This window comes from Microtus oregoni, unplaced genomic scaffold (genome assembly GCF_018167655.1).
Source record: "Microtus oregoni isolate MIOR12 unplaced genomic scaffold, Mior012 000014F_ref0000157, whole genome shotgun sequence".
Taxonomy (NCBI): domain Eukaryota; kingdom Metazoa; phylum Chordata; class Mammalia; order Rodentia; family Cricetidae; genus Microtus; species Microtus oregoni.
In genome coordinates, this window is record NW_024543073.1 from 47,391,177 (window position 1) to 47,417,500 (window position 26,324).

Below are 26,324 nucleotides of genomic sequence, written 5' to 3' on the forward strand. Positions count from 1 at the left end.
TAGACGACAGGAAGACCTGAGGACGGAGTGTGCTCTCTGGATCCGACAAAGGTGGTAGGAAAGAACTCCTGAGGATTGCCCCCTGACCTCCACGAGAGTGCCGTGCATATGTACACATATGCATATTAATTAAATACATACACATAAAAAATTTAGCAAAGAATTCTGTACTCATAGGAAGCTGCACCCTGCTCAGTAACAAACCTGTATTCTTAGAATACCATTTTATATCACTGGAGACATCAAGTCAGTGATTCCTGGAAGACAAAAGTTATGGCCAGCAGAAGTGGAAACACAGTTCACGGTCAGTGAAGAGTTCCAGAAATTCACCAAGACTAAGTCTAGGAGAGAAAAAACAAAACATAGACACATAAATACATTTCCAATAATTTTGAAATTACTGCTTGTCACATATGTAAGGGTTCTCAGTATAGGGGGGGCATTACCAGAAATTTAGAATTATTAACTTAGAATGTTTCAAGTGAATCATGAGTAACAGCTGCAAATACAGGTGTGTGTGTGTGTGTGTGTGTGTGTGTATGTGTGTGTGGCCCACAGAGAGACACACAGATTGTGATACTGAAGGAAATAAATTAGACTTGTGATCTTGGGATTGTAATTCAGGAAGACTACCAGCCATCAGTTTAGGTCACTGGATCTCACAAAACTGTCCTTTCCAAGTGAAGGAAGTGTGCTAATCCCTTGACTAAGGAGTCTGTTGAGATCTGTAACGGATAATATTGACTCTGAAGAAAGTCTGGAGAAGATGAATTATATGTTTGAAGTTGTAGCAATATGTAAGCCGGTGTAGAAGAATCATGAACAATGGCTGCAGTCAGATGACAATGGGTTCCATCATGTCAAGTCACTGTGTCTACAGCGTCCATCTACACCGTGGTTTGGCACTTTGTAGCTGAGTTTTGTTTTGTTAGTTGGTTGTGTAGTACTGGGTGCTGAACTTAGGATCAGGAACCTATTAGGTGTCGTCGTTACTGTTCTATTGCTGTGAAGGACACCATGACACACAGTTGACAGGCCACTGTTATAAAAGAAGCCATTTAACTAGGGTTTGCTTACACTTTCTGAGGGTCAGTCCACCATGGTGGCAGGGAGCAGTCATGGCACTGGGACAGCAGGCAGAAGCACAGGGATACACTTCCTCCCACAAGGCCACACGGCCTACTCCTTCCCAAACAGATCTACTCACTAGCAGCTAAGCATCAAACATATGGACATATAGGGAATACTCTCAATCAAGCCGCCACTGGCCTATGTCATTAACCCTTAAAGTATTATAAAATCTTATATAAAATTTATATAAATGTCATCCTAGGATATGTATCTTTCTTGCTCTATGTACTCTGTTGACTTGGCTAATGCACTGCTTCTGTTTGGGACCTGATTATTATACTTGTGAGGGGAGGACAAAACCAATCAGATTGACTCTAAGACAGTGGTTCCAATTTTCCCAATGCTGCGACCCTCTAATGCCATTCCTTGTGTTGTGGTGATCTTTAACCATACAGTTATTTTCATTGCTAGATCATAAGTCTATTTTTGCTACTCTTATGAATTATCATGTAAATATGTTTTCCAATAGTCTTAGGCGACCTCTCTGAAAGGATCGTTTGACCCCCAAAGGGGTCATGACACATCAGTTGAGAACCACTGCTCTAAGAGTCAGGGAAGGCACAGCCAGCTCGATGTTTCTACAGTGCCAAAGATTCCACAGCTATTCAAACTTTTCATGCATTTGAGCAGAATGGATTCGATAAACAGAATCACAACCACCGTTTATAACATAGTGTACATGCAAAAAGTAGCATTTCTGCAAAATTCTTTTAAAAAACTAAAAATAACTAAATATTAAGTAAAAAGGAAAAGCAGAGAACTCCCCATTAGTTGAGGACAGCGGTGCACATCTGGCATCCCAGCACTCCAGAGGTGAGGGCAAAAGAAGCATGTGTAGAGGCCAGCCTGGCTGACACAGTGGGTCCTGTTTCAAGAAGTCCCCCAAACAAAACAAAAGAGAAAGGCAAACACTAGTGTTCAGTTTAAACATGGATAACTGGCAAGGTGGTGCACATCTTTAATCCCAGCACAAGGGAGGTAGAGGCAGGCAGATCTCTGAGAGTTTGAGGCCAGTCTGGTCTATGTAGCAAGTTCTAGGATAGCCAAGGCTACATAGAGAAACCCCGTCTTGAAAAACAAAAATAAAAGCAAAAATACTCCAACATAAATAATTCAGAAAATTTTCACTTTAATGTACAAATATAGCAGTATTTCTATATCAAATTATTTCATGGTTAAACAAATATTATACACACACATATATTTATGAATATGTACATGTGTATATATGCATATACATGTATGTGCACAGAGACACACTCTTAACTTTATAGAATTCTTTAAAATTTTCACAGTAGAAATGTATAGAATGCCGATGAAAAACATTTTTTGCAGCTTAGTGAACAATTACTTCTGTGGGTTAAAAGCTTCATTTCTGTTTGAATTTCAGTTTTTGGAAGCGGAACTATGCTTTGACATCCAAATCTTTGTCAGACCTTACAGCTTTGTAAAATAAGGGATAAAAGCAAGGCAGTATCAAATATAAGAGAAAAATAATTCTCTTATTACCTCTCATCTTTGAATTGACTGTATTGTGACTTTAACTACCTCTAGAGATCCTTATGAAATCTGTGGGGGATTTTTGTTGTTGTTTGTTTTTAATATTTATTTATGTGTATATTTGTCTACATGTATGTCTGTTTGTTACATGTATGCCTGATCTCCACACAGAGGTCAGAAGTGGGCACAGATCACCTGGCACTGGAATTAAAGGAGGCTGTGAGCCACCATGTGGGTGCTGGCATCTGACCTTGGGTCCTCTGCGAGAACAGGTGCTCTTAACCACTGAGCTGACTCTCCAACTCTGTGCTGGTTTTTGAAGACAGGATTTCACTGTGTAGCCGTGACTGTCCTGGAACTCACTCAAGCTGGCCTTGAACTCACAGAGATCCACCTGCCTCTGCCTCCTGAGTGCAGGGACTGCAGACAAATGTTACCACGTCTATGTGAAGATGTTTGTGTTTTAACTTATGTTTGTGATTATCTTTGCAGAAACAAATGTTTTCCTAATGGCACACACAAAAACCCCTAAGCTTAGACATAAACTAGTTCCTCATGTCTTTATAAACAATTTCAACACATCAAGTTCTACAGAGATAATTTAAACACAACAGTGAAATAATTTTTTTTTCTGGCTCTATGTATTTGAGTAACATAAATATTTTAGGTGCCTGATGCTGAAAAGGACTTGGAAAAGTCTGCTCCACAGTAACTGTCTCATAAGTCAAACTACTACTACAAAGTTTAATACGTCTCATCTATGACAGCAAAGGGCCTCCCTAACACAACTGCTTCTGTGTTTTAAAACTGTGAATTGGGCCAGCTTATGAAGCTCATGGCCTGCCACTAAGCTATATCCCAGCATAATAACATGCTTGCAAACCAGAATGCTGTAGATCTACAAAAGCAGCACTTTCTGAAAAGCTATGGAGCGTTTCATAACTGTTTTGAAACCGACTGGTCGGATGATCTAAACTATTTCCATATGTACGTGTGTTCTACCTGCACATATGTCTGTGCACTACATGTGTGCCATATCCAGGTCTGGAGTTACACACAGCTGTGGGCTGACATGTGGGTACTGGGAATCGAACCCTGATCCACTGGAAAAATAACCAGTGTTCTTAACTGCTGAGTCATCTCTCCAGCCACAGGAAAAATGGTTTTGAGACAAAGTCTCAATGTAGCCCAGGCTGGCTTTAATCTTTTCAGTTCCTGCCTCCACCTCCTGAGTGCTGGATTATGTGTGTGCTACTATGCCCAGCTGGCCCATTTATGCAGAGCTGGGGACTGAAGCCAAGGGTTTGCACATTCCAGGTGAGCACTCTACCAGGTTCCTGACATGCGGCTTCAAAGAAAGGTTTTACTTTTGGATTAATCATGTATTATTGTATTTGAAATCTAAAAATACATTCGTCTTCCACAAAACACCTTCTCCTATCTTTCACACCTCCTATTTCATGGTTTGAGAGTTTAGGTGCATCTCAGTCATTTGGTAGTTCTGTTTCAGAACGTGCAAAAATTCAAGGTTGTGAGCCTCTCTAGGCTCCCAGTAATGTGGTTAACTATATTCAGATACCTAGGAGTAGGATGAGCCATGGGTTTCCTTTCTTTTCTTGCATCACTTTGCATGCCTGGTGCCAAAGGAAGTCAGAAGAGGGCACTGGGTCCTCTAGAACCGGAGTTATGGATGGCTGTGAACTACCATGTAGATACTTGGGATCAAACCCTGGTTCTCTGCAAGAGCAACAAGTGCTCTAACCTTTAGGCCATCTCTCTTGCCCTCTACCTGCCATGTACATATCCATCCATGTACACATTCATCCGTGCACACATTCATCCATGTACACATTCATCCGTGTAATATTCATCCATGTAATATTCATCCGTGTATTATTCATCCGTGTACACATTCATCCATGTAATATTCATCCGTGTACACATTCATCCGTGCACACATTCATCCATGTACACATTCATCCATGTAATATTCATCCATGTACACATTCATCCGTGCACACATTCATCCATGTACACATTCATCCATGTACACATTCATCTGTGCACACATTCATCCATGTACACATTCATCCGTGCACACATTCATCCATGTAATATTCATCCATGTAATATTCATCCATGTAATATTCATCCGTGTAATATTCATCCATGTAATATTCATCCATGTACACATTCATCCGTGTACCTATTCATCCATGTAATATTCATCCATGTACATATTCATCCATGTAATATTCATCCGTGTACATATTCAAAGAGAATATGTACTTAACAACAATGACAAGTTTTAAATTTACTTTAAGAACATTTGTATGGGTGCTTTGCCTACATGTAAGCTTGTGCCCATGTGTGCAGTGCCTGGAGGCTGGAAGAGGCTGTCAGATTCCCTGGAACTAGAATGACAGACAGCTGTGAGTTGTACAGCGATGCTCAGCTTGCATCCCAGTCCTCTGTAAGAGCAGCCGGTGCTCATAACCACTGAGTCATCTCTCCAGCCCTCGTATGCATTTTCTTGACACGTTACTTATTCACAGAAAATTACAAAAGAGCTCACACACCAAACTCAATCTTTTTTTTTTTTTATTTAAAAATCCACCTCAAAATTCAGTTCTGGGTTTTAGTTTTTGTTTAAAAAGGAGCGAACATTTAAAAGCATCCAATGTTACTAGTCTACAATTCACCTAGTTATGAACACTTGGTTTGTGGCCTGGGAAAACAAGCACAGCACACGGATCAGGCACAGTACTGTGGCCAGTGGGCCAGAAATCAGGGCACATTGTGTACGCAGGCAACAGTTAAGAGGTCTGAACGGAGGGAGACTAGCCTCAGATGTGGACATTCCGTTCTGTGTCCCCTCCCCAAGCCATCAGTGAGTCTCAGATCAATGCATAGAGATTGTATGTAACTTGGGCAGACAAGGGACAATGCTAGCTGCTTTCCAAGTCACACGGCAAAGCCAAGACAGACAAGTGCAATTACAGTGACAGTAATTCATGATCTGAACATCCACACCATGCAACGCCATGTTACAGATGACAGAATCGCACCATTCCCTTGCTGGGTTCAAAGATCCAGCTGGGCGGTATTACCACGACAGGGATTCACACAACAGCAAGGCTTCGATGGTTCAAGAACTGGGGCAGTGAATACAAATCACAGTACAAAATTCTTAATTCATCTACTCACCAAGGCAATAGGTGCTACTTACAAGGATCACTTAAAATGACATTTCTTTTTTTAAAATGCAGATATAAAACATTAATTGCATAGGGATTTTAAATATAAGGCCAAGAAGAATATTAAGTAAAAAAAATTATAGAAAGGGCACTATGGTGTCAAAAGAGAGGATTTCATTCTCAAGAGTAATAATATTGAATTACTGTCTACTTAATTCAAAATCACAGTATGTTGCTGTAACTGACAGTGAATGCCAACGTTTCATTAATTCTAAACCAATATTAGGATTAACCCAAACCTAACTGGAGCTCTCTGTCTAAACCTGATCAGGGTATTGGCACGGCAGTGCCCTGTACGTACCTGATTAGCCACAGAACCCACCTTTTGCAAATAATGTTTGATCCATGTGAACAAGGGTTGAGAGCAGACCACCAGTCCATCTGCAGGTGATTTGTGGGCCTAATAGTGTAACCGGAGCCAGTCTGGCAAAGGTGCAAGGTCCTACCCAGCAGAACCCTTCACACAATGAACCCAAAATACCAATTAACAAAAACCAACCAAGTTATACTATTAAAACCTAAGTATACATGAGCCAAAGAACTAGGTCTTGACACCAGTATATACATTATCCCCGGTATTTTGGAAACCAACAAAGGGGGAGTCCAACTATATTCTACAGTTTAAGCTCATGGTTGCCACCTTTACGGGAAAGCAAATTTGTGAACTACTTCTCATTTTAATGGTGTTAGCCTGTAGCTTCAACTGAAATTTCCAGAACTAAAAGTAGCTCATTTCACTTAGTATTGTTACATAGAGTAGTGTGAGAAGACAAAAGGAACTCCCAAGGGAATCTGCTAGGGTACATCGGGAACTCCCGAGGGAATCTGCTATGGTACTTCGGGAAGACCGAAGGGAATCTGTTAGGGTACGTCAGGAAGAAGGGAATCTGTTAGGGTACATCAGGAAGACCCAAGGGAATCTGTTAGGGTACGTCGGGAAGACCCAAGGGAATCTAATCTGTTAGGGTACGTTGGGAAGACCCAAGGGAATCTGCTAGTGTACGTCGGGAAGAAGGGAATCTGTTAGGGTACATCAGGAAGACCCAAACCAACATGGTCAATGAAAAAGTGCATCACTATAGTAATACTACAGACATGTTAGCTAGGGACAGATGTTTCTGTGAGAACTACAACACTATTTCCCCCACATTATTTACACGTTACAAACCCAATACCACACAGCACCATTTACAATCTAATTTGCTTGACCACGTCTGAGAGGTCCTTTTCTCCATCCTTGCTTGCTTGAGCTTCTACTGAGAGTAGAAGCGTCGTGTTCTCCGCTTGGCATCTGTCTTTTCCTCAGTTCCCACTTGTTCGGCAGTGGCAATGGTGTATCTTCACTTCACACTTTTGGTGGGAGTTTCCGACTCTGTCGACTGCCTGCCATCCGTCCAGGCTTCCCGGGTGCTCTTCAGAGCCAGAGTCTTCTGCTGGTCCACCACAACATAATCCACCCTCTCGTCGGCCATGCTGCTGCCCGATCCACTGCTCTTTTGCTAAAAAAAACAAAGAAATTGCCCCCAAAGTGCAATTTGTGAGAATGGTTCTGGGTGAAACTCAAAATTTAAAATAGATACATATGCCTTTCATGGGAGTGCCCATCTTTCCTCCCAGGACTCAGGAGGCAGAACTAGGTGGGTGGAGCTGAGTTCAAAGTCAGCCTGGTCTATGTAGAGAGCTCCAGAGCAGCCAGGGCTACATAGTGAAACCCTGCTTCAAAAACAAACAAATATAGACAGATATTTGCAGTCCTGAAATTACATACAGAAAAGCCTTAGTTTAAGTGTATTGTCTGTCCGTACCTAACTTGACACTAATTTCTCTTAATTTTAAAATTATATAGAACCATTCAAACAGAAGAAGATGAAAACCAGGTCCATCTAAAATGCAGAGACCAGAGTCTTCCCTTAGCTTCTGTTCGACCTTTCCAGGTCTGGATCAGCACCAGGACCACCTGCTGCTTACTCTTAGCCCTAAGTAAGGTACTATTCAAAGGAAAACAAACTACAAAGGGGATCCCCCTCGACCCCTAATGTGCAACTAGATACAGGGTAACTGAAAACAAACACAGCTGGCAATGTTCTGTAGGGCTCAGTACACAGCAGGAGACAGCTAGGATTTGAGGGAATGGTGAAGAGGGACAAGCCTTTGCCATGTACATGAATTGGTACAGTGCAATGGGGGGCGTAGGAGTGGGGAGCTAGGGAAGGAGAGATGCTGGGGTGTGGGACTAGGGAAGGAAGGATCTGGGTGGGCTAGGAAAGGAAGGATGCTGGGGTTGGGGGGGCTAGGGAAGGAGTGATGCTGGAGTTGGGGGGCTAGGGAACGAGTGATGCTGGGGTGGGGGCTAGGGAAGGAGGGATGCTGAAACCGAGACTCCGGATAAGCTGGAGGTCCTCTAAGGAAGCTGATGTGGTCCTAGAGTAGTCGTCTCATCTGGCTTCTAGAAGCAAAGGAACTAGAATTGCTTTGTGCAGGAAATTCAGCTTCTCAAAGTTCAACCCTGAATTTGCAATAAAAATTCATAAACACACAAGGAGGCAAGCCATAAAGAATGTAGGTTAGTGGAAAGAATAAACACGAATTCTGGTCTCTGAGGACTTTAGATACTGAAATTACTGTATCAGACTGTAAGTATGTGCACAGAGTATTAACGGGCTAATCAGAAAAAACATTAGACACACAACAGAAAGAGATGAACATCAGTTAAAGCAAATCAAACAGAATTTCATTTCAGAGATAAATATACAATAATTGAAAACAACAAAGAAACCAAAACCAAAATTCTCAACAAAAGAGAACTGAGAATTAGTAAATTTGGTGATAGAGCTATAAAAACTATCTAAAATTAGACAGAGAACCCAAGGACAGAAAACTACAAAGATGTGGAAATAGAAGGTGTGCTGTGTCTTAACTGGCAGGTGATAAAGGGAATTAGTAGAGAAGCGATATGTAAAGCCGCAGCGAACAGACTTTTGAGAACTGAGAAAAAGTTATAAATGGGGGTGGGGTGGGGTAGTACTGTTAGCATCCAGGCACACGTTGAGAGCCTGGCACAGTGCGTCACCCACCCGTCTGCACATAGCTGACAGTATCCTGTTCCTTAGGAGACAAGTTCCATCTACTCCTGCTTTCTTCCTTTGCTTCTTCTCTGAGGAGGCAGCTCACTGTCTGTCTCTGTCTCTCTGTCACCTCCTCCTTCCCCTTCCCTCAATCAACTCCACACTCAAGCTCTGTCTGTGTGGCCTCTCCGTCTTTCACCTGCCACGAGACTCACTGAAGGTTCCACCTTGCTGGGTAATCATAACCAAGCATAACTTCTGTAGAGTGGACCAGTGAAAAGAAGTCTACGTCTACACACACTCTCATGAAATTGTGAATTCAGACAGGGAAGAGTGAAGGCAGACAGATGGGACATGTACAGAGGAAGACCGTTGACAGTGGAAGAGGGTTCCGGGTGGTGAGGAGGGTCAGGCAAGAATCGATCTCAATAGCTCAACTCCCTGCCAGGAAACTGATTCTCTCATTCTGTTAGGAGATGGTGTCATGTCAACATGACAGCAATGAGCTTTTCTCTGGTACAAATAATGACATCTTATGTAAGCAAACTCCCTAATTTTAAAGATTTAAGTTTATTACACTGAAAATTATCCAGATATGCTGTGGAATACTCCTCTTGTACATTGTAGAGATCTGTCACTTGAACTGGTTTAATAAAACAATGATTGGCCAATATCCAGGTAGGAAGAATAGGCTTGGCGACCAAACAAAGAATGATAGGAAAGAGAAAGGTGACTTAAGAGCCCCTTGTCAGACAGCAAGATGGCAGTACTGAGATGAGGTACCATCATATGGCAGGGCATAAATAAGGGATATGGGTGAACTTAAAATATAAGAGTTAGGTAATTATAAGCCTGAGCTATTGACCGGGCACTTCTAAGTACTATTAACTCTCTGTGTGGTAATTTGGGAAGCAGCTGCCAGGTATTTGGGACCAAGCAGCTCTGAGACAGGAAACTTCCACCTGCATAATTATGTGGGGGGAGGGGGAATGAAAGAAATGTAATCTCAACAAAACCTGTTTCCAAAATAGAGACACACAACCTGAAAAACTCATCCCAACAGAGCTCCATTACAGGGACTTCTACAGGATGTACCACAGTGGGGATGAGTGTAGGAAACATGACTTACAGAACCAGGAACTGGAAAGGGGCTTGGGGCTAAGAGTGTACACTGCTCCTGCAGAGGACCTGAACTGGGTTCCTAGCGTTCACATCAGCAGGCTTACAAGCGCTTGTCACTCGGCTCCTGGGAGCCGCTGCCCTCTTCTGGCCTCTGACGAGCATGCACTCATGTGCATATACCCACATACAGATGAAAAGTTAAAAAATATATAATTTAACTTCTAATTGGCAAGCTTGATAGAAATTAAAATTTAAGGAAAAAAACAGCACATGATTTGAGCCATATTTTCTTTTTCTTTCATTTTTACAGAGGGTTTCCATGTAGAGCTGGCTAGTCTGGAATTCTCTATGTAGACTAGGCTGGCCTTGAACTCAAAGACCTTCCTGCTTCTGCCTCCTGAATGCTGGGATTAAAGGTGTCACCACCACGCTCAGCTAAGCCACATTTCCTTCATTCTAAAGAGAGTGAAAGCATGGGCAAACTCAGAATTTGTTAAGTAATCATTTCTACAGTAACCACAATGAGTGGAAAGCTTACAACTTCCACACCTCTACAGAACTAGCATCTTCGTAATTCTGTTGCTTGTGACTTAGAAAATAACTGTCGCGAAATTTCCATCAGGCCCCTAAAACTTCTCCAAAGAAGATGGTCTTTCAAAGAGTGCTTGAATTACTTACAGGGCACATCTGTCTCACTTACCTTCCGTGGTGGCGTGGATTTCCCAGAATCTAGGTCTAGATCTAGGTATTCGACTTGTTTATCTCCCTTGGGCTTGACCATGGGGCTGCTTCCTCCATCGAGGCTGTTACTGCCGAAGAGATTCTGAAAGCACAGAACAGCAACCAGTGGGCAGACATTCAGGAGCTATGCTCTGCCCCCCTCTCTCTTTTTTCCCCCCCGGGGGATGGAGAAGAGTCATTGTATTGGCCAAGACTGGTCTTGAACTCCTGGGCTCTAATTCAAACTTAGTTAAAGCAAGACCTGACCTAGGAGAGCCCCCAGCGATGACTACAGTAGGAGGCAGCCATATTTCTCAGTAGTGTAGCTAGCCACTGGTAAGTGTCCCTTGCTCAAGTAAATAACTCCTTACCCACACGTGTGCAAGCAACCCACCCCAGGCACATGCGCACACGAAACTGTGAAGAGCATTCATAAAAAATATTTAGACACCAAGCCACACATGACTGCAAAAGCTGAAGCAAACATTCTTTTGTTTGTTTGTTTTGGTTTTGGCTTTCTGAGACAGGATTTCTCTGTGTGTAGCTCTGGCTAGCCCGGAACTGGCTCCGTAGATCAGGCTGGCCTCAAACTCAAGAGATCCATCTGCTTCTGTCTCCAAGTGCTAGGATTAAAGGCGTGTGCCACCATTGCCTGGCTGGTGTATTTTTAAATGCAGGGAGCCTGGTAAAAACTAAGACAGTTTTAGAAGATTTGTATATGTGCCCAGCTCAATTACATTTTTATAGAGAGGAACCCTCTTAGGTCTTGCTTTTAAAGTGGAGGGGGGGGTCTGGTAAGAGGTGAGGAGGAGAAGAATATGATCAAAATATATTGCATGGAAAATTTAAAAATAAATATGCACATTTAATTTTAAGCTATTTGGAGAAAGATACATCCAAGTATGTTAACTAAAGCTATGGATCATGACTGCACTTCCTTCAGTTAAGGACCTCCCTCTCTCTCAGCCTGATCTCTTCCTTACATCAAAGGAACTGCATTATAGAAGGACTCTCTAAAATCAGGCAGCAAATCCTGAAGACAGACTTTGGCAAGGACTTCCAGAGCAAATGGCACAGCTCACAGGATGGGGAGCACCTGGATGTCCAGTTAAAATGGCGGGCACGGCCCTCTCCTAAGTTATGAAAAGAACAAAACCCCGCAATGCCATCACAATTCTTTCCCTCTAGAACGTCCCTCTCAGCTTGGAGTGTGGGTAACGCTCCGTCTGAAGGTGCCCAGTGCAAACACACATTTCACCTTTCCCTGGCCAGGGCGGTTTCTACAGTATTTTAAGCTATAAGAGTGACACATAAATTCCTAGTTCCTGCACAGTTAATTCCAGTTGGCTGTTCCTCAGAGGACTGGTCAGCACTCCAAGCTGAACTCTGTCTAACTAACAGCAGAGCTGGGCTTTCTTCTCATCTCAACGTGGGGCTGAAATTCAGCTTCTTTAGGAAGTCTATGGGCCCATCTCCACACTAGCCTTTCACCCAGTATTTTCCCCACACAAGTTTTAGAGAAATTCCAGGATTCTGAGACTCACTGTAAGCACTATGCACATGAAGTAACAAAATAAAGCAATAGTGCTAACATTCTAAGAAATATACAGAATTGATGGATGTTTTTGTTATCATCTAACAACATTTATGGCAGTAGTTGGACCATGACTCAAATTTTCGACAACCTATTAAGGGTTCATTTGATGAATGTGTGACTCGATCTGTACACACAAATCAGATGTAGCATGAATCTGTCCTAACTTTTTGGAGACTATTAATTTTTCTACACCGGTTTAATAAATCCAAAAGCATGTCAGATCCTGTGAATTTCCGTCAACACATTGTGTTACAACAGTTAAGAGTTCTGAGGAATCTTAACAACCACATTTTTTTCTAAGGAAGGGCCACATGGGCCACTGAGTCCTGGCAGCTGGCGGCATGGGGAGCTAGAAGGGACACAGTCGACTTATCGATTGTACCCACAGCTATTTGCACTTAAAAAAAAACACAAGTGTATATGTGTGTCTTTACATATGTGCATGTGTGTGCGGGGACTCACAGAGACCAGCAGAGCACACCGGATCCCTTGTGGGTAGAGTTACTACCATGAACCATCTGAAGTGGGTGCTGGGAATTTAACTCTGGTGCGCTTGGCTGCTGGGTCATCTCTCCAGCCCCAGCTCATGCTTGTTTGGACATACTAGACATACCAAAGTACTTTCCTGCCTTAATGCCATAGGTACACACAATTCTTAATTTCATTTCCTCAGTTTGACTTCTAATTGTAATGCCTTTCTTTCTAGTCCTTCCTTTAGTAGAACTGAAAGATCACTGGAGACCATCTGCATAAGACAGTTCTTCCAGATGCCTGCCATAACCTGGGCCTGGAGGATTTCACTGCACTACAGCTGGGGATGTTTTAAATGAACTACAGCTGGAACGGCTGTGAACTCCTGGAGTGTGGATGTGAAATGCCCTTCAAAGGGTGATCTGTGGGAGGACTTGATCTCACAATGGCACTACTGAGAGGTGGCGACATCTCCAAGAGGTGGGGTCTTTATTTATGTCACTGGGGTCACATCCTGAAGAGGGTGTGAGATCTTGGCTCTTTTCTCACTTTGATACAGGTCACCACAGGCCCAAAGCAACAAAACCGAGCAACCTCAGACACTCAGCACTCCAAGTAAAATAAACCTCAGCCAGGCATGGTGGCACGTGCCTTTCCCACCTTTAATCCCAGCACTCTGGAGGCAGAGGCAAGCAGATCTCTGTGAGTTTGAGGTCAGCCTGGTTTATAGAGTAAGTTACAGGACTGGCTCCAAAGCTACACAAAGAAACCCTGTCTCAAAAACAAACAAACCTTCTCTCTAAACTGGCTGTCTCGGGAATTCATTACAACGGTGCAGAGCTGGCACAAAAACCTTCATGTTTTTCAATGATTTACAGCGGTAACACAGAACAGTTTGACCGCGGCTGGCATTAGACTATGATAGTCCTTAAATGAGCAAAAGTACTTTTAAGGGAGCCTTGGATTGTTTAGGCATAGGAAGAAAGATGTGAGGGTAGAAGTGTGCAGATGGTCAGCACGGTTTAAGCTGCACTGGTTTCACAGGGAGAAATGAACGAGGACTGTACATACCGAGTCTTCGCTGGACAGGTTTGGGTTCATGGGGACGTAGTTCTCCTCACTGTCATGAGAGTCGCTGCTGGACGTCGTGCTGTGCACAGAATCTGGCCGAGGGGACAAGGGGAATCTAGAGGAGCTAAGGAAAGATCACCATGAACATGAGGAAGAGCTGTCCAATCACTCCAGTATAAACCTAAGCGATAACACGCATCCTTTCTAGTTTACAGTTACATACTGCACATTTGTATTAGAACACATGACAGCTCTGACTTTGTAGACCCCTGGTAGGGGAGCTTCTCTAGGCTGTTGTTTGACCTATTGCTCTTGAATATAGGCATTTTATAAAGTTATTTTATAAAATAGAATATTTTAATTGTCCCGCTGTCCAAACTTCGTGTTTTGAGCAGAAGACTTACTCCCGAGCGAAGCTCCTGGTGATGGGGGATCTGACTGGGGCTTGCAGCTCTTCCCACTCTGGCAGCGGCTTTATTTCCAGAGGTGCTGGCTTGGCTAGGAAGAAAGAGAAGAGAAGGTCTGGGTGCATAAAGCCTCGAAAACCAAACAAGATCCTCTCAATTGCACAATTTATACATGGCAGGCAGACACTGTCTTACGTATGATAACAAGGCCTGCAGTGTCAGAGTTTTAAACGCTCAGGGAAAAAAGCTAAAACTTTCGATGCATGACCGTCAGTCAGCTCAAGGTCCAAACTACAAACGACTATATGTTGTTTCTCAATGCGGATACACATCTTGTAGATAGAAATTAAATGAGGTTGTAAAAGTATGAATTCCTTTAAAGTTGCTGGGCACTATTCTCATTAAACCATTTTTTTTTCTTTTTACAAATTTAATCTTTGGGAGCGGAGGACTTAAGCATCTGTGTAAAACTCGTTCTCCAGTATTGAAGCATCCAGCGGACAGCAGCACACGTAAAATGACGTGCCGAAATCACCGGAAACTTCGCTAGATCCCAAACCAAAGGATCATCAACTTGTTCAAAAACATGTAATCTTAATCAGCTATCTTACACATACCACGAGAGCACCGGGTGGTCATTTCAAAGCTGCAGATCTCCTGGGCTCACAGCTCAAGCATGATGAAGCCCATTACTGAATCTCAGTCAAGAGCCCTACCAAGCTATAGCCTTAAAACAGACACTTTCAGCATACTGCCTGCATGAAGGTGATTTTTCTTCAAGTTTCCTTTATTTATTCTTATTTTACATAGAATGGTGAACAAGAGTTCAGCTGTCAATTTCTAAGTTATGCCATGGTAAAAACACCGAAACTACTTTTTATTCTATTTCAGAACAGAAAACACATATATATGCAAAGACAGGAGACAACTGGGGCTCACAGCAGCCCATAAGCAAAGGGGAAACAGCTTGCTGCCGCCTAGAAAGTTAAGGGGTAATGGAGAGACAAGGCTGACTATAGCTGACATGGAATCAAATGGTCCCCACGCTGCCTCTGCCCATCGGAACAAAGAGACTCACTGTGCACCACGAGCTGCATTCTCTTTAGAGACAGCACACTGGGAAGCAGCTTGCAACAGCAGTACTACTAAAGCTCCCCTTTCCCTTTTCCTTCTTTCTTCTGAATCAAAAAAAAAAGTATAAAAATAAATAGATTCCCAATGCCCCAATTAGGTACATACCCTTTCTTCTTGTAGCAAAGTCAGCTATGGTTTGTGAATCAGTTCGCTCTAAACCATGGGGTTTGGGTCTTAAAATTTTAGGACTCTGACCTAATTGGTAAAAAGAAAACTCTCTTATTATAATGTTATTTTTAAATTTGAAAATGGATTCTGTTAAAAAAAAAAAGGTACGGAGCCATGTGCAGAAGTGTGACTTAAGCACAAACAAAAACCTGTTAGTGAAAACCATTCCAGTCTCACTAGACAGGATTCATGCTCAGTACAATGAAATGGAGGAAGCTGCATGCTATGGCGTGACAGGCACGGGGAGCGGGACCGAGAGGGCCGGGAAAGCGACAACGAGCTGCTTAGCCTTCTTTTCTTGAGGACAAGGAGGAAGACAATGTGCCATGTTAGCAGTTCTTGTAACATGTCTTAGAGAACTAGACAACGCAAGAGGCTAAATGAACGTGACTTGAGCGGCTTCCTTTGGCTTCCTGCTGCTCAGGGATGCAGCCTTTACTGTGTTCCTCTACAGAGAACCGGGTGGCTTATCCACTCAAGTTCAGTATTATTCTCCAGGTCAGCTTGTGATCTCACAGCTCTCTGGAGTCCACAGTCACCCACGGCGTCAATCTACTCAAATGAAGCAGAGAGGTGCCCAGGACTGTTCTTAGATGTAGAGCTGTTATGACTCTGAGTAAATACAGATGTGGACATCACCTGTCTGAACACCACAGACCGCTGGCACATGGAGGTTCTAGTATATCCAAACTGCTGTTGGTGTTACCTGCGGCGTGTTGTTCACCCGGTGGTTGTTAGAAGGGCCAACGGTAGTTTTACTTTGTTCCTGAATTGTTCACCTCAGTATTCTCTAAACCTTTGTTTGTTTAAGACAGGGTCTCCCTACATAGCCCTGAAACTCATTAAGCAAATAATAGCTAGACTTGACCTCACGGAGCTCTGCCTGCCCCTGTCTCCTGATGCTGGGATTAACGAAAGGCAATGAGCCACAACGCCAAGCTGTACTCTCCAAATATTATCTGGTTAAATAATGGCTGCTGTCTTGCTCTGGTTTCTCACATTTCTGTAGCTCCATACTTCAACTGCAACTGCTGTCCAGTACTTAATGGGTCACACCATCAAGCCTTAGCAGGACCAACACAGGGGCTCAAAACCTCAGAGCTGTGTGAGAAGCCTGGCTCCTTCGAGCAGCTGCCTCCGGACTAAACATGTTAGGGAAGAGAGAACTACTAAATGAGAGGCATTAAAACAGAAGAAACAGGTCACCCAGGAGGATGAGAGCTCCCGCCCAGAATGATCTTGGGTTATGAAAAGTAGTGACACTCTTTACAAAACAAACAAACAAAAAACAACAAAACTATGCCTTAAAAACCAGGATATCGGTCTTCGGATGTCTCTTCTCCCATTTCTACCAGGACAAACAGGGGCCAGGGTGTTCACAGACAAAACAGAATCATCAAGGATCTGATAACTGGGAGTTTCCTGATGGCCGCTGAACTTATTAAAAGCTTAGCTATCTAGGAAATTATTTTGTTTTAATGTTTTCACCCCTGTGTTTTCGTTTCATAGATATTTTTTTTCTAGGAGGGACCAGTTTCAAATTAGTAAAAGCAGAAAAAAGTTCCCATCTACGTCCCTTTAAATTTCTTCTAGTAACATCTTATTGTGGCAAACAAAACAAAAGTATGCTTAGAGGAAGAAAAATCAGAACGAGTTTACTACTTGGGTTTCTCTTTCTTTTGTTTGGCTTTCCAGACAGGGTCTCACTGTGTAGCCTAGCTGTCCTGGACCACACTCTATAGACCAGGCTGGCCTTGAACCGAGAGGCACCAGTGGCCCTGCTGTGTGGGACCGTACAACGGGCACCCACTTACTTCCCATGATCACCCAGACATGAGATGGTTTTCGGAGATAAGATGGAGTGGAGGATCTGCCACAGAAGTGTACTGCGGACGCCCACCTCACCACACTGGTCAACGTCCCTTGTCCCTCCACAAAGCTCACTAAATCACACTTTATAAGACTGCCTCGGGATGCACGATGGCCCTTACCGACCAACAGCAGACACGTACTGAGAACTTCCAGTAGCCAGGGATTGCCTGAGCGCACCTAACCCTCCCCAAGCTCCTGAGTGAAGGTAGGATTGGAACAAATGCGGAAATTGCCACTGAGGGATGAGGGGCTGCTAAGAGTCACAAGGATGGCAGCAGTGCCAACAGAATTAGAACTCTCCGAGTGCAGGCTGAGGGTTCACTTTCTCATCTCCATGGGCTTATTGACGCCGGGAGCCCTTATCATGGCTATTCTACCTGCATAGTGGGTCCTCTCAACTGTGTTTATACTACTGCATAGATACTGCTTTCACGATGAGGCGAACTCTGCTTTGTTACGTAAATAAAATAAAACCAGGCACCAGGGAGACAGTTCAATCAGTACCGGGCTGTGTAAGCTCCAGAACTTCATCTCTAGCACTCGGGGGGGCCCCAGGCAGAGTGCTGTACCCCTGCAACCTCAGTGTTGAGGAGTGGGGGTGGTGGGAGGGGGGCTACACAATGGGATCCCGGAGCTCACTAGGCAGCCAGTGAGGTAGGGGGTGAGAGAGTGTGGTGGTGGGGATCCCTGTGTGGGGCTGGGGGTGAGATAGTGGGGTGGTGGGGATCCCCAGAGCTTGCTGGGCAGCCAGGCCAGCTGAATCAGGAAGCTCGGGTAGTGAGAGACCCTGCCTTCAACAATGAAGTGGAGAGCAATTGAGAAAAACACCCCACGCTGACTCTGGCCTCCGTACACTACATGAATAGAGGTGGGGGAAAATCAAAGATTGTTATCAGAAAACATTTGCCCCTCAGAGTCAGTGTGCTCAGCGCAGTTCCGCAGGCCACACTTTCTTCAAACACACACGTGCAGTTCCTTGTGTAAAGTCCTGCGCACTAATGATATCCTTGGAGGTAGTTCCTACATAAACTCAATGCTACACGAGAACGTTCTGAATTAGTTTATAATAACATAGCTACATTATTACTCTTTTAAAATTATGTTATTATTTCCAGTGGGCACCCCCAAAATGAAGGCTGAAGAAAAGTAACTCGCAAGATCACTCTCTCGGCTGATTTCAGCAGGTACCTGAGGCAGAGTTGTGAAAGAAAACATCTGTGCTTGTGTGAACAGTGTAAGGAGGAGTGCAATAATGTAAGAGCGACAATTATTACACAGGGAAAACTGCCCTAGCTGTCCTGGAACTCACTCTGTAGACCAGGCTGGCCTCGATTTTACAGAGATCCCTCTGCCTCTGCTGGAATTAAAAGAGTGTGCCACCACTGCCCAGTAATTTCTTTCATCTGTAGTTACATGCATGTCAGGGGAGATGTGTATGTGTGAGTGTGGGTGCCCTTGGAAGCTAGAAAAGGGTTTGGATCCCCTGGAAGCTGTAGGGAGAGCTTCTGGATATGGGTGCTGGGAACTGAATTTTGGTCCTTTTCAAGAGCCATCTTCCTACCCCATCATTTTTTAAAATGTTATCATCATCATAATCATCATCATCATCATTTGTTTTACTTTAGCCAGGGTTTCTCATTGTAGCCCTGGCTGCTCTGGGATTTCGCTCTGTAGACTAGGCTGGCCTCCAACTCAGAGATCTGCCTGCCTCCTAAATTCTGGGATTAAAGGCATTCACACCACCACCAGGCTTGGAATCTGTGTTTTAAATGGTGCTTTTTTAAAAAAAGATTTATTTATTTTATTATGTGTATGTCTGCACACCAGGACACCAGATTTCATTACAGACTGTTGTGAGTCACCATGTGGTTGATGGGAATTGAACTCAGGACCTCTGTAAGAGCAGCCAGTGCTCTTATCTCTGGGCCATCTCTCGAGCTCCTAAACTGAACTTTTCTTAACAGTTAGACCTTCCCAGGGTGAGCTGACAAAGTATCCCTCGTGCAGTAGAAACTTTCCTAGGCCTCCTCTAGGAATCCTGCTGATTGGGATTAAAGGTTACAAGAGCACAAAAGAAAAGCAAAAACCCCTTTTACCGATACTATGATTTCAATAACTTCTTTAATATTTTGCTAAAACTGTCCTTGGATGTTGCCCTGGCTGCTTTTTCTCAGCTCGTCATGTATCTAAGCAAATATGTCAAAATAAATAATTTGGTCAGGATGTAGTGCTGGGAGTGGGCTCAGAACCTTCACACGATGGCTGCACACCCAGCTCTCTCCTGTCTCAAGCTTGGCTAACTTTTATAAGAACGACAGCCTCCAGAAGCGTTCCAAACTTACTTTGTTCTACTCTATTGTAAAGTTACTTCAGGTTGATATAAAGACCCGAGGCACACAATGTCCTGGGTATCAGAGAGGTTGGTCCTTCCCCTCTGTTCAGGGGGAGGCATAACTGTCCAAATATGTAGTTAAAGAGATAGTATACGTCACAGTATGAAACAGACCTAAGACACTGCATAATAATACAGGACATAGCCGGGCGGTGGTGGCGCACGCCTTTAATCCCAGCACTCGGGAGGCAGAGGCAGGCGGATCTCTGTGAGTTCGAGACCAGCCTGGTCTACAAGAGCTAGTTCCAGGACAGGCTCCAAAACCACAGAGAAACCCTGTCTCAAAACACCAAAAAAAAAATTATAATAATACAGGACATACCAGCAATGTCAGGTTTAGAACCTCTGCCTTCCCCCTCCACCCCACCTCCACATTTATATAGAGCCAAAAGCTAACACAACTCCTAAGCTGGGGGTTCAAAAGCAGAGACTGCCGCTAGCATGAACTAACCACAGGAAAATAACATGCTGGTTAAATGTTTTAAAAAGGATCTCAACAGTTGGTGTCTACAGTTCACGGACTGATCTTTCAGTGACCTGTGGCCCAATTATGAATCTCTTCATGTTCACTTATGCTTTATGCCAAGAAGAAAACTATTAGTGGGGTTTCTAGTCGAGTTAAAGACAAAGGCAAAGAAAATGGAGAAAAAGCTTGCGGCACTTGGACCCTTTCTAAACAACTCTAGATCGTGATCAGGAAGGATGGGTAACTGGGAGGCAATGGGTGAGACCCACAGTGGGCCTTTGCCGCAACAGCAGCTAGGTTCCCCAGCCAGACGTGAGAAGACAACCTGGGCCACTTTAATGATCTCTAACCAATCTGAAGTCTGTAATGATGGTGGAGGTAATCAGAAGTAGATGCGGGCAGGGTAGGCGCAGAGAAGGCATTCAGAACTGAGGCCACAGAGAGGCCGCTGCAGGCCAAAGCTCGTTAAAGCAGAACCCAGTCAAGGCAGAGAGCACAGGGAGGGAAAGAGAAATAAGAGACCAGAGTGGACGCAGAGATGCCCACAAGACAAGCACACGAGGTGAAGACCACAGACTGCCGTACAATTTCAGCATAAATACATTTATATTATGTAAGATTAAACCAGAGCCTTTAGTTTGAAATTGTCTGTCTCAGCCTCGGCTTCCCACAACTACAACATAATTAGTGTGAGTGACCAAAGCCCTGGTTAGCAAGAAATTTGCATAAATATTACATGTTCTGAAAAAGTCATAGATGGCACATGGCTTTTCAAATGACTTTAACTCTCCTGCAAGGAGCCAGGAGCCCATCACGCTATATAGACTCTAACTTCAGTTGCTTATGAAGCCCAAGGCAGGCAAGTGGTGTGCTGAGAACAGTGGGTTGTATTTAAAAGGCTTATTGTAAATTTGCTTTGTTTTGTTTTTGAGACAGAGTCTAATATGCGGCTCTGGCTGACCCGGAACTATGCAGACTAGGTTGGCTTTGGATCACAGAAATTCACCCGCCTCCCAAGCCGTGGGATGAAAAGAATTGGTCATCATGTCTGGTTTGCACCCAAGTTTTTAAAACTTGAGGAGACATTACCCAAAGGGCTGAGAAGTTTCCTCTGAAGAAGAGGACCAGGCCTAATGCGCTCTGCTGCTTTGGAACCCAACCTTCCTTAGGAAGTCCAGACTAACCGCTACTGGAGCTTCTGCTCATCCCGGAGTCAAAACAGACTTTTTTTTTTTTTAAGTTACGATGTGGGAAAAGATTATACAGACACCATCACTATTGTTAAATAATCAATCAAGTGTGTTATAATGCACCTTTAATTTGATACTACAGAAAAGAGCAAGGGAAGGTCATATCTACTGCTAGGTTTGGCTTGCAATTCTTTAAAAAAGCAAAATAGCTGGCAGACATTAACAACAATAAGAAAAAAAAAACAATCAAGAGGCGATGCACATAAACCCCTAGATTTCAGGTCACTCTTGAAATGCATGACAATCACACGCCACTGCATGGGGACAGTCAGGCAGGAATAGGATGTTCCGCCTACATGCTTTGGAAAAAAACAATCCAGATTCTCCTAGTGGTGGCCCATTGCTGCCAGCGTTCTGGATATTCTAGCTTGTAATCGCTTTCTAGGTTGAGGAGACCTGGAAATCCCATTCATTCACAAATAGCGGGATTTCTGTACGTAAGGACCCACGCTGTATTACGACTTCAGACTGTCCCCCGCTAGCTCCGTGTTTAGGTATGGTTACAGGCAGCCCTAACTGCACCCCCTTCTACTTGCCACATTCCCCCTTACCTTTTCTGTCCGGCTTGAGGTTCCTATCCACTGGGGGTGGTTCACAGTCAGCGACTGGAACTGGCCTCCGGGGAGGGGTCTTTGGGCTGGACCTGAAGCCCAAATGAGCAGGAGGAGGGACTTGCATCCCAAATGAAGAAAAATCGAAGGTCCCAGGGGTCATTGGCACATAATTTGGCTCCTGAGTTGGCTCCGTAAAGCTGCTGGATTGTCGTGGTGGCGAGTTGGGGTTCATGGGGACATAGTTTTCATCCGGCTCTTCGCCTGAGACACCGCCCACTGTCAACACAGTTTTGATTTTCTAAAACACACATACATTTCTCTTAATAAGCAAAGCCACTGTTGCACGTGAAGACACAGTTATCACATCTGCCCACACGGGGTCTATTGTTCGTTTCATTTCATGGTCTCAGAGTCTCGGGTACTAAGTATGAAGATTCAGACAGTGCTACCGTCAATACTTACAGACTGGCTATGGAAGCCTTCCAGGGAACTAGATCTATCACTTGGAAAGGTTCGTGGAATATCATAGCAGTCTTGAGAAACGGCATCTAAAATTAAGAAAAAACCCTGTCAGCTTTGGTTCCCACTTCGCCAGTCTGCAGGTGTTCCGCTCTTCATGCTTGTCCATGCACAAATTCGTCACCCTCGAAGGGTCACTCGTCACACAGGCTCTGGAACTAGCACATCAAACAAACACAGATGCTTGCCAATATCACGACCTGACTGACAGCAACCGAATGTCGAAGCCCGGCATGAGAAAAGTTATTGAAAGATGGAGAAAAGAAATGGTATCCATTTTGAGCCATCTTGAGCCTAACATTTCACTGACATAACTAGGCTATATAGCCTCTTTGGAAAGAGAGTTAGAAGGCCATGTGTGGTGGGTCATACCTACAACCCCAGCACTGAGGAGGCAGAGGCAGGAGATGAGGAGTTCAGGTCATTCTCAGCTACACAGGGAAATCAGGGCTACATGAGATTCTGTGGCAGGAAGAAAGGAAGGGAGGGAGGGGAAAGGGAGAATGGCAGAAAGGGAGGGGAGGGGAGAATGATAGGGAGGGAGGGAGGGGAGGGAAGGAAGGGAGAATGGCAGGAAGGGAAGAAGAAGGAAGGAGCAGAAATTTGAAATTGGCATCGGAAGACTGAACACATACTGATAAAAGTAACTTTATGGTATATTAATTCTTTGGCTTTTTTGCAACAGTTAGAAAACTCTACCACTGGCTCTGGCTCTAGGCAGTTTGGATGCTCACCTTACTAGACCTGGATGGAGGTGGGCGGTCCTTGGACTTCCCACAGGTCAGGGAACCCTGATTGCTCTTCGGGCTCATGAGGGAGGGGGACTTGATCAGGGGAGGGGGAGGGAAATGGGAGGCGGTGGCGGGGAGGAGGCAGAAATCCTTAATAAATAAATAAATTAAAAAAAAAAAGAAAGAAAACTCTACCACAAAACACAGAAATGCTAACGCACAGTTCTCAGGGCCTGTGTACCTACAGCAGTGCTTTTTAACTTTATAATTTTAAAAATCTTAGAGAAACAATGATTGTAGCACAAAACCAGACAGGTAGATCAATGAGCTAAGAAGGCCCAGATATAACCCCAGGCAGCTACAGCCCCCCCTCCCCCATGGTCTTTCACAACGATGCCAAAAATACACACAAGAAAACATAGTCTCTTCAACAAAGAGTGCTGGGGAAACTGGATATCCAATTGCAGAATAATGATACTGGATCCCAGTAGCTTATCCTGTAAAACTCAGCTCCCAGTGTATCAAAGGCTTTACTGTAAGACCTGAAACTCTGAAGTTGCTGGAGGAAAAAGAGGAGGAAAGACTGCTGGTGTGCCCGGAGGTAAGGACACTAAGTCCCAGCCTCTGTAGAGCAAAGGGAGAAGCTGATGAGTAAAGAGATGGCCTAGAGAGTGGGAGAAAGTCTTTGCCAGCTACACAACTGATAGAGGACTCATTCCAAGAATAAACTCAAAAACAAACAAACCAACAACAAGAACAAAAGACCTAGCCCAGCAGTTCTCAACCTGGGGTGGGGCGGGTCTCCATCGATCCCTTTAAGGGGGTCTGCTAAGACCATTGGAAAACACGGATACTTGTATTATGGTCCTTAACAGTAGCAAGATTACAATTATGAAGTAGCATCGAAGATAATTTTATGCTTGCCGTGTGTGGGGGGAGGGCGGTGTCACGCAACATGAGAAACTGTATTAAATGGTGGCAACATTAGGAAGGTGGAGGGCCACTCACCTAGTCAATAAACGAGCTAATTAAAGGAAGATCCAATACACAAAGAATGGGATACAAATGGCCATTAACACACAAAACCCTGTTTAGCCTCACTAGCTGTCAGAGAAATGCAAATTAAAACTATACTGAGATTCCTCCTTACCCCAGTCAGAATGCTGGTCACTAAACAAAAATAAACAAAAAGCAACTAAAAAGTGCTGGCAAGGATGAGGACAAAAGAGGGCTTTAAAATGTTGCTGGTGGGAACTTAACCAGAGCAGCTACTGTGGAAGCCAGTATGGAGGTTTCCGAAGAACAGAAGTCAGTCAAACTACAGGTACTGTGTGCGCAGCTCCACCACTCCCGAGTGTTCAGGGTGATGCATCCGAGACCTGCACATCAGAGTGTTCCCTGCAGCCCTGCTCACAACAGCCAGGCTAAGCGTCCACCAGCAGGGGAATGGACAGGAAAGTGTGACACACACACACACACACACACACACACACACACACACACGGCACTCCAGCCATGAAGAAGTTGGCTCAGCGAATAAAGCCTGAGGACCTGAGTTATTCTCTTGGACTCCATGGCAGAAGGAGAGAAGTGGCTCCTGAATGTTGTCCTCTGCCCTCCTACACATCATAAATGAATAAACAAAGGCAATCCCCCCCACCAAAACACCTGAATGAACATGTAAGAACATGGATGCAAGTTGAGATAATTATATTAGAGAAATTATACAAATCTCATAAAAACAAATGTGTTTTATGGTCACTAGATTTTATATTGACATACAAAATTGTACGTAACATGAAAGCAGAAACAAAACTCTCTAGGAGATTAAGGGAAACAACAGGAACAGGGAGAAGGGAGGAAAGAAAGGACATGAGGACAATATGCTCAACACACGGCATTCAACTGTACCAAAACTTAAGACTCTTGGAGAATAAGCCAGACATGGTCCCCACTCCCAAAGTCTCCAGTTTGTGTTCACAAGCTCTACAAGATGGAATAAGACAAGCACCCCACAGTCAGTCAGCAAAGATGGACAGGGAGGACACTCAGTGCTCTAAAGATTGAAAAGCAGGAAGAGCATAATGGAAAACCCAAGAGAACTGACACAGAAGGGGCCATGTGATGGAGGAAGGTCATTGGCTAATAAAGAAACTGCCTTGGCCCATTTTATTGGCTAGAACATAGGTGGGTGGAGTAAACAGAACAGAATGCTGGGAGGAAGAGGAAGTGAGCTCAGAGACGCCATGCTCCCCTCTCCCGGGCAGACGCGATAGCTCTGCTCTCTGAGGCACACGTGATGAAGCTCTGACCCAGGATGGACGTAGGCTGAATCTTTCCCGGTAAGACCGGTGCTACACAGTTTATTAGAGATGGGTTGACCGGGATATCAGAATTAGCCAGTAAGGGCTAGAGCTAATGGGCCAAGTGGTGTTTAAAAGAATACAATTTGTGTGTTGTTATTTTGGGTAAAGCTAGCCGGTGGCGGGAACTGGGTGGCAGAATGCAACCCGCAGCTCCTACCACAAAAGCCATGATGGCACATGGTCACAGGCAAGAACATAGCCCACTTCTGCAGAAGTCCCAGAAGGTAGCAGGCATATGGCTATACATTTCCAGGCATTAGATGATCCAGGTCTTTTCTAACTGAGCAGGCAGGCAGGCAGACAGACAGACACACTCTTCGGGGATGTACTGACTCTGACATCATGGATATATGTATGGGGGCCAGGGCTACAGAAGAAGAGAGATAAATACCCTTTAACACCACACTACACAGAAAGGAGCAATTACCAAGAAAAACAGGTTTTCCTGCATGTACAAGTATGTGTCTGAACGAATGTGGTATATGTGCACATGTGCATGTGGGTTCATTTGCCTGTGTGCCTTCCCAGTGA

The 26,324-nt window shown here is 44.1% G+C and overlaps 1 protein-coding gene across 2 annotated transcripts in view; it reads right to left on the reverse strand.

Annotated features, from left to right (window-relative positions):
* Positions 1 to 5,215: 5,215 nt before the first annotated feature.
* Positions 5,216 to 26,324, reverse strand: part of Gab1 (GRB2 associated binding protein 1) — a 115,454-nt gene continuing 94,345 nt past the window's right edge. The window contains exons 5-11 of one of the 2 annotated variants that reach the window (XM_041663392.1): positions 22,640 to 22,725; positions 22,175 to 22,475; positions 15,581 to 15,670; positions 14,339 to 14,432; positions 13,935 to 14,058; positions 10,776 to 10,898; positions 5,216 to 7,387 (exon numbers count right to left, since the gene is read on the reverse strand). In XM_041663392.1, coding sequence (XP_041519326.1) covers positions 7,229 to 7,387; positions 10,776 to 10,898; positions 13,935 to 14,058; positions 14,339 to 14,432; positions 15,581 to 15,670; positions 22,175 to 22,475; positions 22,640 to 22,725 — 977 coding nt within the window. In that variant the 3' untranslated portion in view covers positions 5,216 to 7,228. The remainder of the gene's footprint in view (positions 7,388 to 10,775; positions 10,899 to 13,934; positions 14,059 to 14,338; positions 14,433 to 15,580; positions 15,671 to 22,174; positions 22,476 to 22,639; positions 22,726 to 26,324) is intronic. The other variant, XM_041663393.1, reaches the window with a different exon arrangement.